General features: G+C 44.2%; 2 protein-coding genes across 2 annotated transcripts in view; one reads left to right on the forward strand and one right to left on the reverse strand.

Moving 5' to 3' along the window:
• The window catches only part of LOC113215633 (protein takeout-like), a gene marked incomplete in the record, with an annotated part of 7,048 nt that extends 3,423 nt beyond the window's left edge, over positions 1 to 3,625 (forward strand). The window contains 3 exon segments of the mRNA XM_052267108.1: positions 175 to 308; positions 563 to 718; positions 2,582 to 3,625. Of these exon segments, the coding sequence (XP_052123068.1) occupies positions 175 to 308; positions 563 to 718; positions 2,582 to 2,736 (445 nt within the window).
• Positions 3,607 to 10,001, reverse strand: LOC113215636 (protein takeout-like). Its single transcript, XM_052267107.1, has 6 exons — positions 9,856 to 10,001; positions 8,642 to 8,734; positions 6,568 to 6,715; positions 5,034 to 5,167; positions 4,694 to 4,846; positions 3,607 to 3,868 (listed from the first exon to the last, which is right to left on the reverse strand). The coding sequence occupies exons 1-6, from the start codon at positions 9,932 to 9,934 to the stop codon at positions 3,717 to 3,719; spliced, it is 759 nt and encodes a 252-aa protein (XP_052123067.1). The 5' UTR covers positions 9,935 to 10,001; the 3' UTR covers positions 3,607 to 3,716.
• Between the last annotated feature and the right edge of the window lie 3,721 nt (positions 10,002 to 13,722).

Below are 13,722 nucleotides of genomic sequence, written 5' to 3' on the forward strand. Positions count from 1 at the left end.
GGGTGAGAGGAGGGGGAGGGACGAGGAGGAGGAGAAGGGGGGAGAGGAGGGCAGTGACCTGGCTGGGCGCCGGTCCCGAGGGCGACCGGTGAGGCGGTCATTCCCCCGCCAACACACCGGCCAATGGCAGTCGTGCCCCGGGATACATGCTCACCGCAGATTTTTCTCTTCCAGCATGAATGTGACCAGCAAGCACACGAAGCTCACTTTCTTCGCACCGACTATCACCATCGCCGGGACTTACACGGCTTCTGGGCGGGTACTCCTACTGCCCGTCACAGGCACGGGGCCCTCCAACATCACACTCAGTGCGTACCACTAGCGTTGGTGGCCCATTGAATGCGCGTACAGCAACGCATCACAAATTTTAAACCTTTTTGTGGACAAAACGGATGTAATGCACTGCAAAACAAAGAGTGTACTTTGTACATGCAAGGAAAAGTTAGTTTGCAAGAAGTACACCGTTGGATTTGCAGTGTGCGTTTTGCTCCATGGGGTTAATCGGGCTACGGACATGTGAAATTCCCTCTTCACTGCTAATCTACTGCCCCGTGCTTTGCAGAGGACATGAATATCAGTTATGAATACGACTGGCCCTTGAAGAAGAGGTCGAGTGGGCGAGAGTACATCGACATCATCAATAGCAAGATGACCCTCAATAGCCTGGGTCACATGGCGGTGAGATTCGACAACCTCTTCAACGGGGATCGCCTTCTCGGTATGTAAAAACACTCTTTTAAGTACTTTGTTCGAGTGAAAAAAAAAAAAAAAGAATGCCCAAGGTGACCGCCTCTGGAACAGAGATGATTGAAAAAATGTCACCATAATGCCAAATTATCGCCGAGCGTATAATCGCAGGCATATTGCAGTAAATGCACATTATTTGCACTATTCTGTCAATCCAAATATGTACATTGTACACTTAAAAAAGTGTACATGGCGGCATTTATGCTTTAATGTGTACATACCCATGTACATTTCATTTCTCAAGCGTACAAAGTACACATTTGTATATGGTACACATGCGCTTAAAGGTTACACATAACGTTACGCATAATGCACCCCTTTTCATACACGCCTCCAATGAGTCACACTGATATATAAAGTGTGCAACTGACTCACACATTAAAGTGTTTAACACCGTGTGGCATACTTCTAGTGTGCAACACGAGTTTTGAATAGTTGGAAGTGTTCAACAGGTGTGTTGCACACTTTTAAGTGTTCAACTTGAGCGTTGAGCTATAGGCTCGACCGAGGGCTCGACGGTCAGGTTGAACATTTAAAAGTGTGCAGCACACCTGTTGAACACTTCCAACTATTCAAAACTCGTGTTGCACACATAGAAGTATGCAACACGGTGTTAAACACTTTAAAGTGTGTGTCAGTTGCACACTTTAGATATCAGTGCATACCTTCAGTGCGCATTTGTATTTGTACGCACATTAAAGAACAGGCACTCTGGAAACTCAAATGAGATCCAGTCCAACAGTTATAAGTGCAATACTTTCTTGTGAATCACAGTGAAAACTCTGCCAAATTATATAAAAGCGCGCTTAAAAGAGCGGCGTGGTACTACACTTGGAAGTGTGATGTGTCGTACTACGCTTACTTGTATTGCACTTTAAACAGTTCGACTGTACTACACTTGCACTAAAAACCGAGTGGTGTCTATTGACACAAAATTTTTGGTGTTCCCTGAAAGAGCGCCGAATATTAGCGTCTTTGAACGCCAAAACTTCGCGTTCTCTCGAGGAACACTAAAACTGGGCATATAATGACGCTAAAATTTTGCGTTCTTTCGCAAAAGACGCTAAATAATGACGTCTTTACCCGCCAAAATTTTGTGTCTTTGAACGCCAGTGTAGTAAGTTCCAAGAGCAAATGCTGGGAACGCTAGGGCTGGTATCATAAATATGTTGTTTTTTGTATTTTTGTTTCCTGTACTACTAAACAAAACATTTCATTAAGTTTTTAGGGGGCAGCTGTCTTAAGGTGGATTCAGAGTTCACAAGATGCGAGCGTGATTTTCACGCCGCTAGCGTGAAAAGAGTTGTTTTGGTTAGCAGTTGACTTTATGCAACAGCTAATAACAGGCCGGCGTGGGGCTATGCCATTATTTTCAGCTGAATCAGCTTCGGAACTAGCGTGATTTTCACGCAAGCGTCTGCGAGCAGCGTGATTTTCACGCAAGTTCGAAGGGGCACTTGGGAGATATTCGAGAATGTGCACTTTCGAACTTGCGTGAAAATCACGCTGCTAGCAGACGCCTGCGTGAAAATCACGCCGGAGGCGTGAAAATCACGCTGCTAGCAGACGCTAGCGTGAACATCACGCCGGAAGCGTGAAAAATCACGCTAGCTCCAAAGCTGATTCAGCTGAAAATAATGGCAGAGCCCCACGGCGACCTGTTATTGGCTGTCGCATAAAGTCAACTGCTAACCAAAACAACTAACCAAAACAAAAACAAAAGAGTTAACTCTTTTCACGCTAGCGGCGTGAAAATCACGCTCGCATCTTGTGAACTCTGAATCCATCTTTACCACCTTGTTTAAAAACATCGCTTTCCTCTTTTCTCTTTTAGGAGAAAACATGAATAATTTCATCAATGAGAACTGGAGAGAAGTTTCCAAAGAGTTCGGACCAGGTGTCGCAGACGCAATCGGAGAAGTATTCAAGCTTGTTCTAAAGAACATTTGTGATGCTGTGCCGTACGATGTAGTATTCAATATTAAGTAGTTATTAAATAGTCATGCTTGTTATATGTAAATCGAAGTAGAATAAGTCTAATCTTATTTTTTTAAACAGTATTAAATAAAAGAATAAAAAACTGTAATTTTAGAAATAAGTCTACACAGGAAAACACGGGAAACCCAAGTGTGTGACTGATGTTCACTTTTGGGTGTGTAAATGTCACACAAGTGTAGGCGTGTGAATTTTTATTTGTACGCATTCGCATTACAGGTACGGGTATGCGACATTCCTTGAGGTAATTGACACCTTTTCATGTACGAGTGAATTGAAATTCTCACATCTGCAAGTGTGTGTTTTCAGTTTTCAGAATATCTTTTTTGTATCTAGAGCCTGGCTTTACAGTTTCGTTCACTACACCCCAGGGCTTTCTATGGGTAACGGGTAACCAGTAAGGCCTAGCCTTATGCTCACTGTGATCTAGAACTTGGACGTTTTCCCACTATTGACCAATATTTTTATAGGAAAATTGAAAATTCATTCATATTTGTGCTAGTAAATATTTCACTCTTCTATTCTTGTATACGTCATACGGAAGACAAAAGATCATTGAATTGTTCGACAGCAAAATCATCAATGCAAGATCGAAATTACTGTTGAAATGATATCGAGTCAATATCTCATTGATATCAAAGTGAGTCGAAACCTAGGCAGAGTAGTGATACAAATTAAATGCGTTATCATTGTGACACTGGTACGCATGTTGTATGTTTTCTGAGCCGTATTCTATGCGTGGTGCGATACTGGTCGTGTTATAAATTTTTCAATGTGTTCAAGTTTACTGCATGGGATAAACCGTGCGAAATGTGAAACTGCTTTTTGGTAACAATAGATGTATGTAAGCAAAAAATAACAAAATTAAAATATCCAATTGATATATCTTTTGTCAGACAAGAAAATTTTCGCAGAACAAAGCACAGCCTTTGATGAGTGTCGGGTCGGACCCGGTCCAGTTGCCGCTGCAACCTCTACGACGGGTACACGTACTTCCAAGGCACTAGGTCCGAAATCTGCGTCAGGATCTGGCGGAACATCTCGGAAATGGCGTCGGCGATCGTCGGCCCCACCTCACGGGTCACCTCCTTCCAGTTTTCGTTGAGAAAGTGATTCATGTTCTCGCCTGCAGTGTACAAAACGACAAAAACCCGCAAAACAAATTACGATTTATGTCAACGCCATGCTACCCAAGAAGATTCTGTGCAACCGGCTAAATCACCGCACCGCCCCCACCTTGCCGGTAAAATTTTAAACCCTTGCTGCAACAACAATAACTGAAGATGCTTATGCAGTCTGGCAATAAGGGGCGGAGGAGGGGGCGTACTGGGCTGGTATTTGTGCTAAAGAGACATAATTAGGAAATTAACGTCGACTTCCCCCGGTTTACAACAAGTGCACGATATACTCTCAGGATCTGTCGGCGATAGGGCCCTCTACAGTGGGCGGACTGTGTCTCGACCTTTGGCGCTTCCTTCCTGACGGTCGCGACCTCCACTCCACTCACTCAGATCATCCACCATCGCATGGAGGAGCCCGGTGAGCTCTCCGACCACGCCGTCGACCACCTCGCCTCCGTCGGTGGAGTTGGACTGCAGCCTGTCTTGCAGCTGTGCCGGCGCCATGAGCTATGCTGTTGCGCGTAGTCCTCGCGACTAGCCCGGCCATCTACCTATTTAAACAACGCGAGGCCTGCCATCCCGTCACGGCGTCACGGGCCGGTCAACTAGACTTCGCGGAGTTGTCGAACTGCACAGTAACGATAGTAATGATCGCTCTGTACCTCGCCAATTTGGCGACTTGTATGTGAGGACATGCGAGAGGGGCTCGGGAGAGGTGGCGTCCTTGGGGGCGGTGCGCCGCGGTGGCACGAGACCAATGCCGGAGGTACGAGGAAGAGGAGCCACCCGAGCGTGAAGTGCGCAGCGCCTCCCGCCCCAGTTATACTGACCAAGCAGCCTGTCTCCGTTGAACAGGTTGGCCAGCCTGATGAATACCCTCTTGGTGTCGAAAGTGAGTCGATCGTTGTGCAGGGCCATGTACTCGACGCCGTCCGCACGCCTCTCGACAGTGTAGTCGAAGGTATAGTTGAAGGTGCAGTCCCCTGAAAGCCACAGCACCAAAGATTATACAATTATTATTCTTTACACTCCACATGTACTCACCATAAGATATGCCCTTGTGCATATCTAAATTCGATGCGAATTTCATGTCGCGTATACAGACAAAATAAATGATTTGTTTCTAGTACCTCCCCATGTAGAGTGTACCAGCTCCAGTCTACTACTCACTAAGGGTGATGTTGGCCGGCCCGTGCCCCACCAGCGGCAGCAGTAGAACGCGTCCAGTAATGTTGTATTCGCCGAGGATCTCGATGTTGGCAGCCGTGAAGTCCCACTCGATGTGTCGCTTCTTCAGGTCAACCCTACATAACATAGATTGTTGTAGTTTGTGATCGTGCCTTACGATGGCACCACTCTTCAGGTGGTGTCTCACGCCTCGTTACCAAACAGCCAACACAGTTCACTGTTAGAAATAGTTGGTGGAAATGGGCATTTTTAAGATGACCCAGCTGTTGAAATACAACAAAAAGAGCTATTTTGGCTTAAAGTCGATTCGCAGACCTAATACAGCCAATGTGTAATGAACAGTCATCCGAAAAAAAAATCTCGATGTCAATTATAACAACTTGCTGCTAGCGCGCTCTTATGTTCGGCTCGTCCGGTGGCGACAGTTAATGTATGATATCCGTGAAGCCGGCGAATGTTGACAACATTGTTGCTCCCATAATAATTAATGACACGCATGCAGCCACAACCCACTCTGTCAATCCAAATGTGTACATTGTACACTTTACATAAAGTGTACATGACATGTATGCTTTAAATAATGTGTACATACCCATGTGCACATCTTTCAAAGTGTACATGGCATGTATACTAACGGTTGTATGTACACTTTAAAGGATGTGTACACGGGCATGTACACATTTATAAATCACTGGTAATCGTGTCAATGAACGTATGTCCAAAAAAATCAGCTTTTTTATTGAAAGGTATTTTGACACAAAAACTATATATTCTGAAAATAGACCGAAATTCAATCGACTCGATTTTTTTGGACATACGTTCGTTGGCACAATTACCAGTGAAATGTGTACATGGGTATGTACACATTATTTAAAACATACATGCCATGTAGACTTTATTTAAAGTATACAATGTCCACATTTGAATTGACAGAGCAGACAAACAGGTTAAGGACCGTTCTATCGGAAGAAAATCGCAACAACTTTATTTTTAGAGTGTCAACCCTCGGCCCACACGTCACCGCGCATGCTATATTATTCGCACTTTATACGATTGCACAATTATATATTTTTAAGAACTCACGCTTTCGCCACGCTCATTGGAGCTCACGACCAACGCCTGTGACTACACACTAAATAGGCAGGGACAATTTTTGTACATGGACAGAATTGATACCTGTATATACTCTTCTAACGCATTGGTGCACACTAAATATTGAGGAACAATTTTTGTAGGTTAGCTAGATGTGTCTTTGTCCCCCTCTGAATCAAATACAATTTTTTTTCTTTGTGACATCCAAAACAATGCATTTTGTTCCCTAGCCCAGGTACAACTTGTAAAGGTGTGCATAAAGACACATCTAATAACTTAGGTACAAAAATTGTCCCTCCTCATTTGAACGTACATTAAAAAGACTACCTCCTTTACATTATGCTACATCTTGGCTCAGATACGGGTCATATCACCGACATAATCATAATATCGAATATCATAAATCGTCAAAAACGTCCCCAACCTGGCTGCATCGAAGTGCATGTCTGGCAGTCCAAAGATGCTGGCTTCCTGCATGTGAATTTGTAGTCCGACAGACCGGGTGCCCTGCGACACCCTGAAGTCGTACACGGTCAGAGGGTTGAGCACCGGGATCTTGTACTTGCGGTCACCTGCGTGTGCAAGACGTGGGCAAGTCATGCGTTTTGTAGAAAATTCCGATTAATATCAGAGGGGCGGGGAGTTGAACCTAGAAAGTACTGGCATTGATGCGGGGCTGGGGTTAGTTAGAGTTTTCATTTTCGTTTAATATATTTCCTCTTTCCGCCGCCCTCTAGTGACTCTGGGTTAATAGCAGATCATACCTTAAATACTTTCACTGACTATAGAGAATACATAAGCAACTTTAAGGCGTCAGCTAACTTCAACTCTAGATAAGCAGGAGACAGAACTAAGAGCAAAAGCAGAAATCACCTTTTTGTGCACTGGGGGAGCGATGTCCGAGTGACCGGCTGGCTGGCTGAGTGTCGCACCAGGTCCCCTCCTTGCCCTGCCTAACACTAATGCTTGGGATGGGCCCCTTCCCTGCCCAACAATACTGGGCCGCCACCGGCGCCGCCGCCGCCAGTCGCCTTGCCCTGCCTCCGTTCATGTCCTCCTCTCTACGCCACTAGGCCCTCCGAATAGCAAGATTGCAAGCAACCAAACAAATAGCAGCTAATGAAAAAAAATAAGAACATAGTCTTCTTTAAAAATTGGTATTATCAGCTTAGAAGATCGATTCTTGATTGAGATTTTTTCCGTTTATCCGGTGTGAGTAGCACAATTCTTTTCATTAAGCCCACTAATGAAGTCAATTTGATTTGACCTCAACATCAGAATAATCTTGACTTTCGAGATCAGTATGTAGTACACACTGTCGTAACAGTGTACACTTCAAATATGCGCGCTAGTTCTGTGTTGAAGAAGGCGAAATGAAGGGGCACATGTGCTCCAATGTAGTTTATTAAGCTGCTCCACGTAACACTCCATATAAGAGTTGGGCCAAGACTGACCGCCACAGGGTTTGAGAGCAGAAGGAAAACAATAATAAGACAGTGGTAAAACAGATGCAAGGGATCAGAACTAGCGCGCATATTTGAAGTAGTATAGTGTTACGACACGCACCAACACTAGAAACCTAATCGTGTGAATGTCTTACTACACTTGTATGTGTGTGCACGACATTCGTACTCATGGAGGCACAAGTGTGCGAATTAGGTCTGAGCAGCGGCGCTGCTTCCAGCTCCAGCCGATAGAGTGCAGACGCTCCGAATCCACTATGAGAAATCGTGCGCTCAAAACAGTGGTTTATGTTAGATTTTGCAATTATAACAACACTGATAAACTAAGTGTACAACTGCTCAACACTTGCAAGTGTGGAACCACAAGTTCAATACTTGCAAGTGTTCAATTCAGTAGTAGTACACTTGCAAGTGTTCAACTCGGTATTTGTGCACTTTTAAGTGTTCAACTCTCCTGTTGTACACTTCACTAGATCGGGTGCTTACTGTGAGGGAAGTGTTCAACAGAGGAGTTGCACACTTACAAGTGCACAAATACCGAGTTGAACACTTGCAAGTGTACTACAACTAAATTCGACACTTGCAAGTATTGAACTTGCGGTTGCACACTTCGAAGTGTTGAGCAGTTGAACATTTGGTTTATCAGTGAAGTCATGTTATCTCTTGAAATGGGATTTGATTAGAGCTACTGTCGGTATCAAACGTGTATGGTCTGTCATATAGGCGCACCTGGCTGGTTTATTTTTCATAGTGGAGTCAGAGCGTGCTGCGCCCTATCGGCTCCAGCTAAGCAGGGCCGCTGCTCAGGTATCATTTCAAATGAAAATTCCCACTTTAACTCCCTGAAGTGTACAAACAAATAGTCTTTCTCACACGTACAACTGTACAAATGGTCCTACACCTACAATTGTACGAATGGGCATTCACGCACGTACAACTGTACAGATGGGCATTCACGCACCTATAATTGTACAAATATTCATTCACACACCTACAAGTGTGCTACATTCACACATTTGAGTGGGCGCCGCGTACCGTTAATGAAGTGGGGGATGGCTGCCCTGCCGGCTTTGACGGCGCACTCGTTGAGCTTCGGGTCGTCCCCCTTGCAGGCAGTGATGTAGGGCGCTGGAAGAGTATCAGAGGTATAAAAGCACAACAATGTCTGCGTCCCCATGACAATCGCGTGTGTGCTAGGTGCTCGACCTCCTATTACCCGCCTGCGAGTAGGCGGGTAGGCAACTCCTGTGGCCTCCGTGCCTCACGCGCGGTAGCGTGGCGAACCAAGTCCGAAATGTTTGGGAATCTAAACGCACGGAGGCGAGGGAAGACACCTTCAGTTGAGTGTCGTTAATTTATTTTTAACAGGAACAAAGCCAATTTTTTGCAGCGAGTGTCCTGCACGCGTGTTTGTAACGAGGTAATGAAAGGTGACTGCTGTCACCAGGTGGGGGGAAACTGTGATTATACTTTTCAGAGGGGAGTGCAGAACAACGGCGTAAAAAAAACTATTTCTAATTTGAGATATAATTCATTAATTCGAACAAAAGAGAAGTTCTCTTATAGAACCTATTGCACGTTGACTGTAAAAATTCCATACTTCTTTTACTTTACAGTAAAATAGAAAACCTTCTCTACTACTAGTAGACACTATAAATAGTACACTCTAAAAATAGAGGGACAATTTTAGACCCAATAAAGCAATGTTTTTGTGCAAATCCAGAAAGGATGCAATTTTGTGCCTAAATTGGAAACTGTGTGCAACTTTCCAAAATTTGTCCAGTTTTATCTTCAATTCAATAAAATAAAAATTTTACCTGCAGGAGATACAAATTTGTTACTACTTAGAATTTGCATCTTGCAAGATGTCCACACAGACGCATCTTGCAGTGCAATGCCTTTGCCATTTAGAGTGCAGAGGTCACAAAACCAGCATTGGTTAGTGGCAGAGAGATAGACGTATGACGGGATTAAAACTGAGTATAGCACTATTCAATTCACCAAAAAAGTAAAGATTTTTTTATCACCTTTGCAAAACATTAATATTTTAGGCCAATTTCATTGACCCGGGCAAGTTCTTAACCGTCTTTCTGTGGTTATAGACATAATGTGCGTCCTTGAGGTAAGTAGATGATCTGTTTCAGATTTCGTCTTTCTGTGTTGTTTTCTATTCATCCGAAAGCTCTATTAACTACAGAAGGGTAAACTACTGTTTTCTCAAGGGTGCGCTTCTTCACTTTGCAACTTACGCAGCTTGAGGGCGCTGGTGCGAGTGCCGACCAGGAGGGCGAGGAGGCAGGCGGCGGCCAGCCGGACAGCGCCCGCCATGTTGATGCCGTGCGACTGACTGCTGGTGTGCGTCGCGGTTGCTTTTAACTGCAGGGCGTAGCGGAGAAGATAGAGAGGGGGGAGGCAGAATGAAACAGGCTAAGGGCTTGCTGAAAAATCCAAATCTGACAAAAATGTACACCCAACTCGGTACCCAATTTTCTCCCCACAGCATGTGTTGAGGGGTTACATACAGATGGTGATCCATAAAGAAAATTGTCGCTTTGTATGGGACAAATTTTTGTCAGTTTCGCTAATTTTTTAAACACATCTCGTCTGCTGTGATGGTACATACAAATTACACTGAAAACACAAGTGTACAACTGGCATGCACATGGTCGTGTTCAATTCTACGGTGCACATGCACACTCTAAGGTGTTGGACCTAAAAATTTTATAATTTAAAGTGTTCAAGAGTAAATTGGAACACTTTATAGTGTCCAAAGCTTCAAGGCCTGGTCTACGCTCATGCTTAACAATACTTCTGAGTGTTTATCTCTACTGTTTAACACTTTTTAGTATTCAAATTTCCATCCCGACGTGTTGAAGTGTGCAATTGCTCGGTAATGTCACACTGATAAGCTAAGTGTTCAACTGCTCAACACTTGTAAGTGTGCAACTGCAAGGTGAATACTTGCAAGTGTGCAACTCCGTAGTCGTACACTTGCAAGTGTTAAACTGGGTAGGTGTGCACTTGCAAGTGTGCAACTCCGTAGTCGTACACTTGCAAGTGTTAAACTGGGTAGGTGTGCACTTGCAAGTGTGCAACTCCTCAGTTGAGCACTTCCTTAGATTGGAAGCTTACTGTGTAGGGAGTGGTCAACCGAGGAGTTGCTCACTTGCAAGTGCACACCTACCGAGTTGCACACTTGCACGTATTAAACTTGCAGTTGCACACTTTGAAGTGTTGAGCAGTTGAACACTTAGCTTACCAGTGCAGCACTTGCATGTGCACCCAAGCTGCTCAGTATGTTTACAATGCACTTTTCGTAGATGATGTAGGAAGCAAATCAGAAAACAATAGCCAGCGTGACTTGCTTATCTTCTCAAAAAGATTAATTGCTGAAGTAAGAACAAAATCAGTCAAAATCAATCACAAATTTTAGTTATCCTATTCATAACTCCTAAAAATCTATCGTTAAAAGATGCATGAACACCTTAAAATATCTAAAACAAGGTTAAGTTTCTTGGTCCTGATATTAAAATGTCCCGAATGCTCGACAATCAGCCTTACACCTACAAGTAATTTTCCCTTCAGCAACCTCCAACCCAAATGCGCTTGCCCCTGACACGGAGCGGTTTCTCACGGCCAGCGGATCTACTGAATTACGGAGATAGACCCCCTCTCTCCCTCTCATTAAACCAACACCTTTTATCCTTCTCTCTCCTTTCTTCTTTCTCCTCGCTGACGCACTGACGCAATCGACCAATCGACTATTTATGCGTAGTGTAGTTTAGGCATGAACCTGGCCTGCCTGGACAATTTTTGCGTACACCATTCCCATATTCTCTCTCTCTTTCTCTCTCTCTCTCTCTCTCTCTCTCTCTCTCTCTCTCTCTCTCTCTCTCTCTCAATATCTCTCGACCTGACATTGCTCGTCAGAAAATGTCAAGGGGGAAATCTTTGAAATATAATTCAGTCAAATGTATGCTCCCTTTCACCAGTTGCACACTGAATGTAGCAGTGCACTTTTCGTAATGCTGCACACAGAAAATAGTATCCTTAAGCAAAGGAAATTTCCTTTTCAAAAATACAACATTTTCCACCTTCGCTTAAGGCATTTCCATTGATTTCAAATAAATTAAGTTGACCTAAGAAATTTTTTACTTTTATGGAACGACATTCGCCTTAAGCTAAGGATATTTGTCCTTGAATTTTTCGAAGTAAAAATAGCGTTGAATTAGTAGATTTCGCCATGGTGTGCAGAGGGCAAATCAAAAAAGAATAGTTTTTATTCCTTGCCAATCTATTCAAAACAGACTGCACTGCGTCACATGGAAATTGAGTTGAATTCTCTAAGATCTGAACCAAAATCTCACCCAGCTGGGCGGACGACGGCTAGCTCAGACGCCCCGGTGTACAGGGTTGGAGTGCAGAGGGGGTTGGACAACAACAGAACCGCTCGGAGTTGTCAACCACCGTGCCAACGCACAACGTCACCCGAGGTGACGCGAGGGAACGAGTGGGTTTTTGAACCACTTTTAAACGAGCAACGAGGCGATAAAGCTGGTGGTCCGCCGGTTTAGCACAGCTGTTTGGCGGGTTGGCCTACGCAATGCTTCGTAGGCGCGTAGCAGGTAGCACACGGTAAAAAGAATGTCTTGAAATCCGAGGCAATTTCTTGGATTTCAAGGTCGGGTGGATAATTTCAAGATTGGCCCTTGAAATCCCAGACTCTGTCTCGAAACCCGCAGCTTCCAAGGGGAATCCTTGGAATTTTCGTCTGGTATTCAAGGTTTTCCTTGGAGCACAATCTGGATCCTTCAAGCCAAACCCTTGAATACCAGACAAAAATTCCAAGGATTTAACTTGGAAGCTGCGGGTTTTAAGACATAGTCTGGGATTTCAAGGGCCAATCCTGAAATTATCCACCCAACCTTGAAATCCAAAAAATTTCCTCGGATTATTTCAAGACATTCTTTTTGCCGTGCAGGTGTAAGTCAGGTGACGCTGACACCTAAATTAGTTTCACATGCTACTGAGAACAGAGTACTTTTGTGCTTCTAAGCCGTCGTCTAGGAAGTATTATGGCCGTATTTCTCATATTCATTCGGTAACCTACGAGACCTCGGCGACTGCGAGGCTCGGACACACCCCGCGGTACACGCATACACGGCAGAAAAGATGTTGCCTACCATCCAGGCGTTATACAAGGCAGGGCGTCGGCCCGACAGTTCCGTCACTGCAAATGACGGACGCTCATTCTGGATGATCCACGCACAATTTAAGGTCGATATCGTAATATAAAGGACGACCTCGTTCATTCTTTAACACAAAATTAATTGTGTGATCTACGTCGCCATTATTTGTGCGTATAAGAGGCCAGCTGAAAGCATCCGAACGTTTTCTCGCGCCACCTGCGACAGGGACGATGGCTGCACGGCAGGCCTCGTGACACTCAATTTTTAATATTGATCATTTTTTTTTCCTTTTTGCCGTTTTTAAAAAAAAATCTGCTCAAACGGTTGGTAAAATATACATAAAAGAGCTGTTAACTTTAAAAGACGCGGCAATAAATTTTCATGGAGTATATTTTCTTTGTCAGATTGACTTTCTAATATATTAAAAAAAACTTGAGTCCATCTTCGGAAAGTGGGCGGTTTAAAAGTTAGCTGCTGTCTCTTTAAAAGTCTAATTTCTGAGTTCCCGCTAAGGGATCATCCGGAGAGTACGTCCGCCATTTGCCGTTACGAAATTGCCCAGTTCTGCCACTGCAAGCTCTCACAGCGCCTAGTAGGTAGGCAATATCTTTCCTGCAGAGCACGTGTGCACTGCTGGGTGGCCTGCCTCAAGTTTCACAGGCGCCGGGCTTCTGTAATTTGCCGAACAAATCTGAGAAAAGCGGATGTATATCCTGGACGATCCCTAATTTACCTAAAAAATATATACCAGCATTTTGCCAGTAGCTGCTCAGGTAAAATTGTCTGCCGGGTTGAAACTCTAGCTGTAGAAAGCATCTGATAAAAAAAATATATCTCAAGAAAACCATAGCTCAAGTCAACCTTTAACACGTTGAGTCCCACGTGACCACACGTATGGTCACAATAACCCGTAATGAGCACCCCCCC

Source organism: Frankliniella occidentalis, unplaced genomic scaffold, assembly GCF_000697945.3.
Source record: "Frankliniella occidentalis isolate FOCC.00 unplaced genomic scaffold, Focc_3.1 Scaffold46, whole genome shotgun sequence".
NCBI classification, from domain to species: domain Eukaryota; kingdom Metazoa; phylum Arthropoda; class Insecta; order Thysanoptera; family Thripidae; genus Frankliniella; species Frankliniella occidentalis.

Excerpts from the sequence above, each read along its gene's own strand:
- LOC113215636 (XM_052267107.1), bottom strand. The coding sequence starts at position 9,934 with ATGGCGGGCGCTGTCCGGCTGGCCGCCGCCTGCCTCCTCGCCCTCCTG. Across the intron at positions 5,168-6,567 it reads ATGCACTTCGATGCAGCCAG|GGTTGACCTGAAGAAGCGAC; the intron begins GTTGGGGACGTT and ends TATGTTATGTAG. Across the intron at positions 4,847-5,033 it reads GCCGGCCAACATCACCCTTA|GGGACTGCACCTTCAACTAT; the intron begins GTGAGTAGTAGA and ends TGTGGCTTTCAG.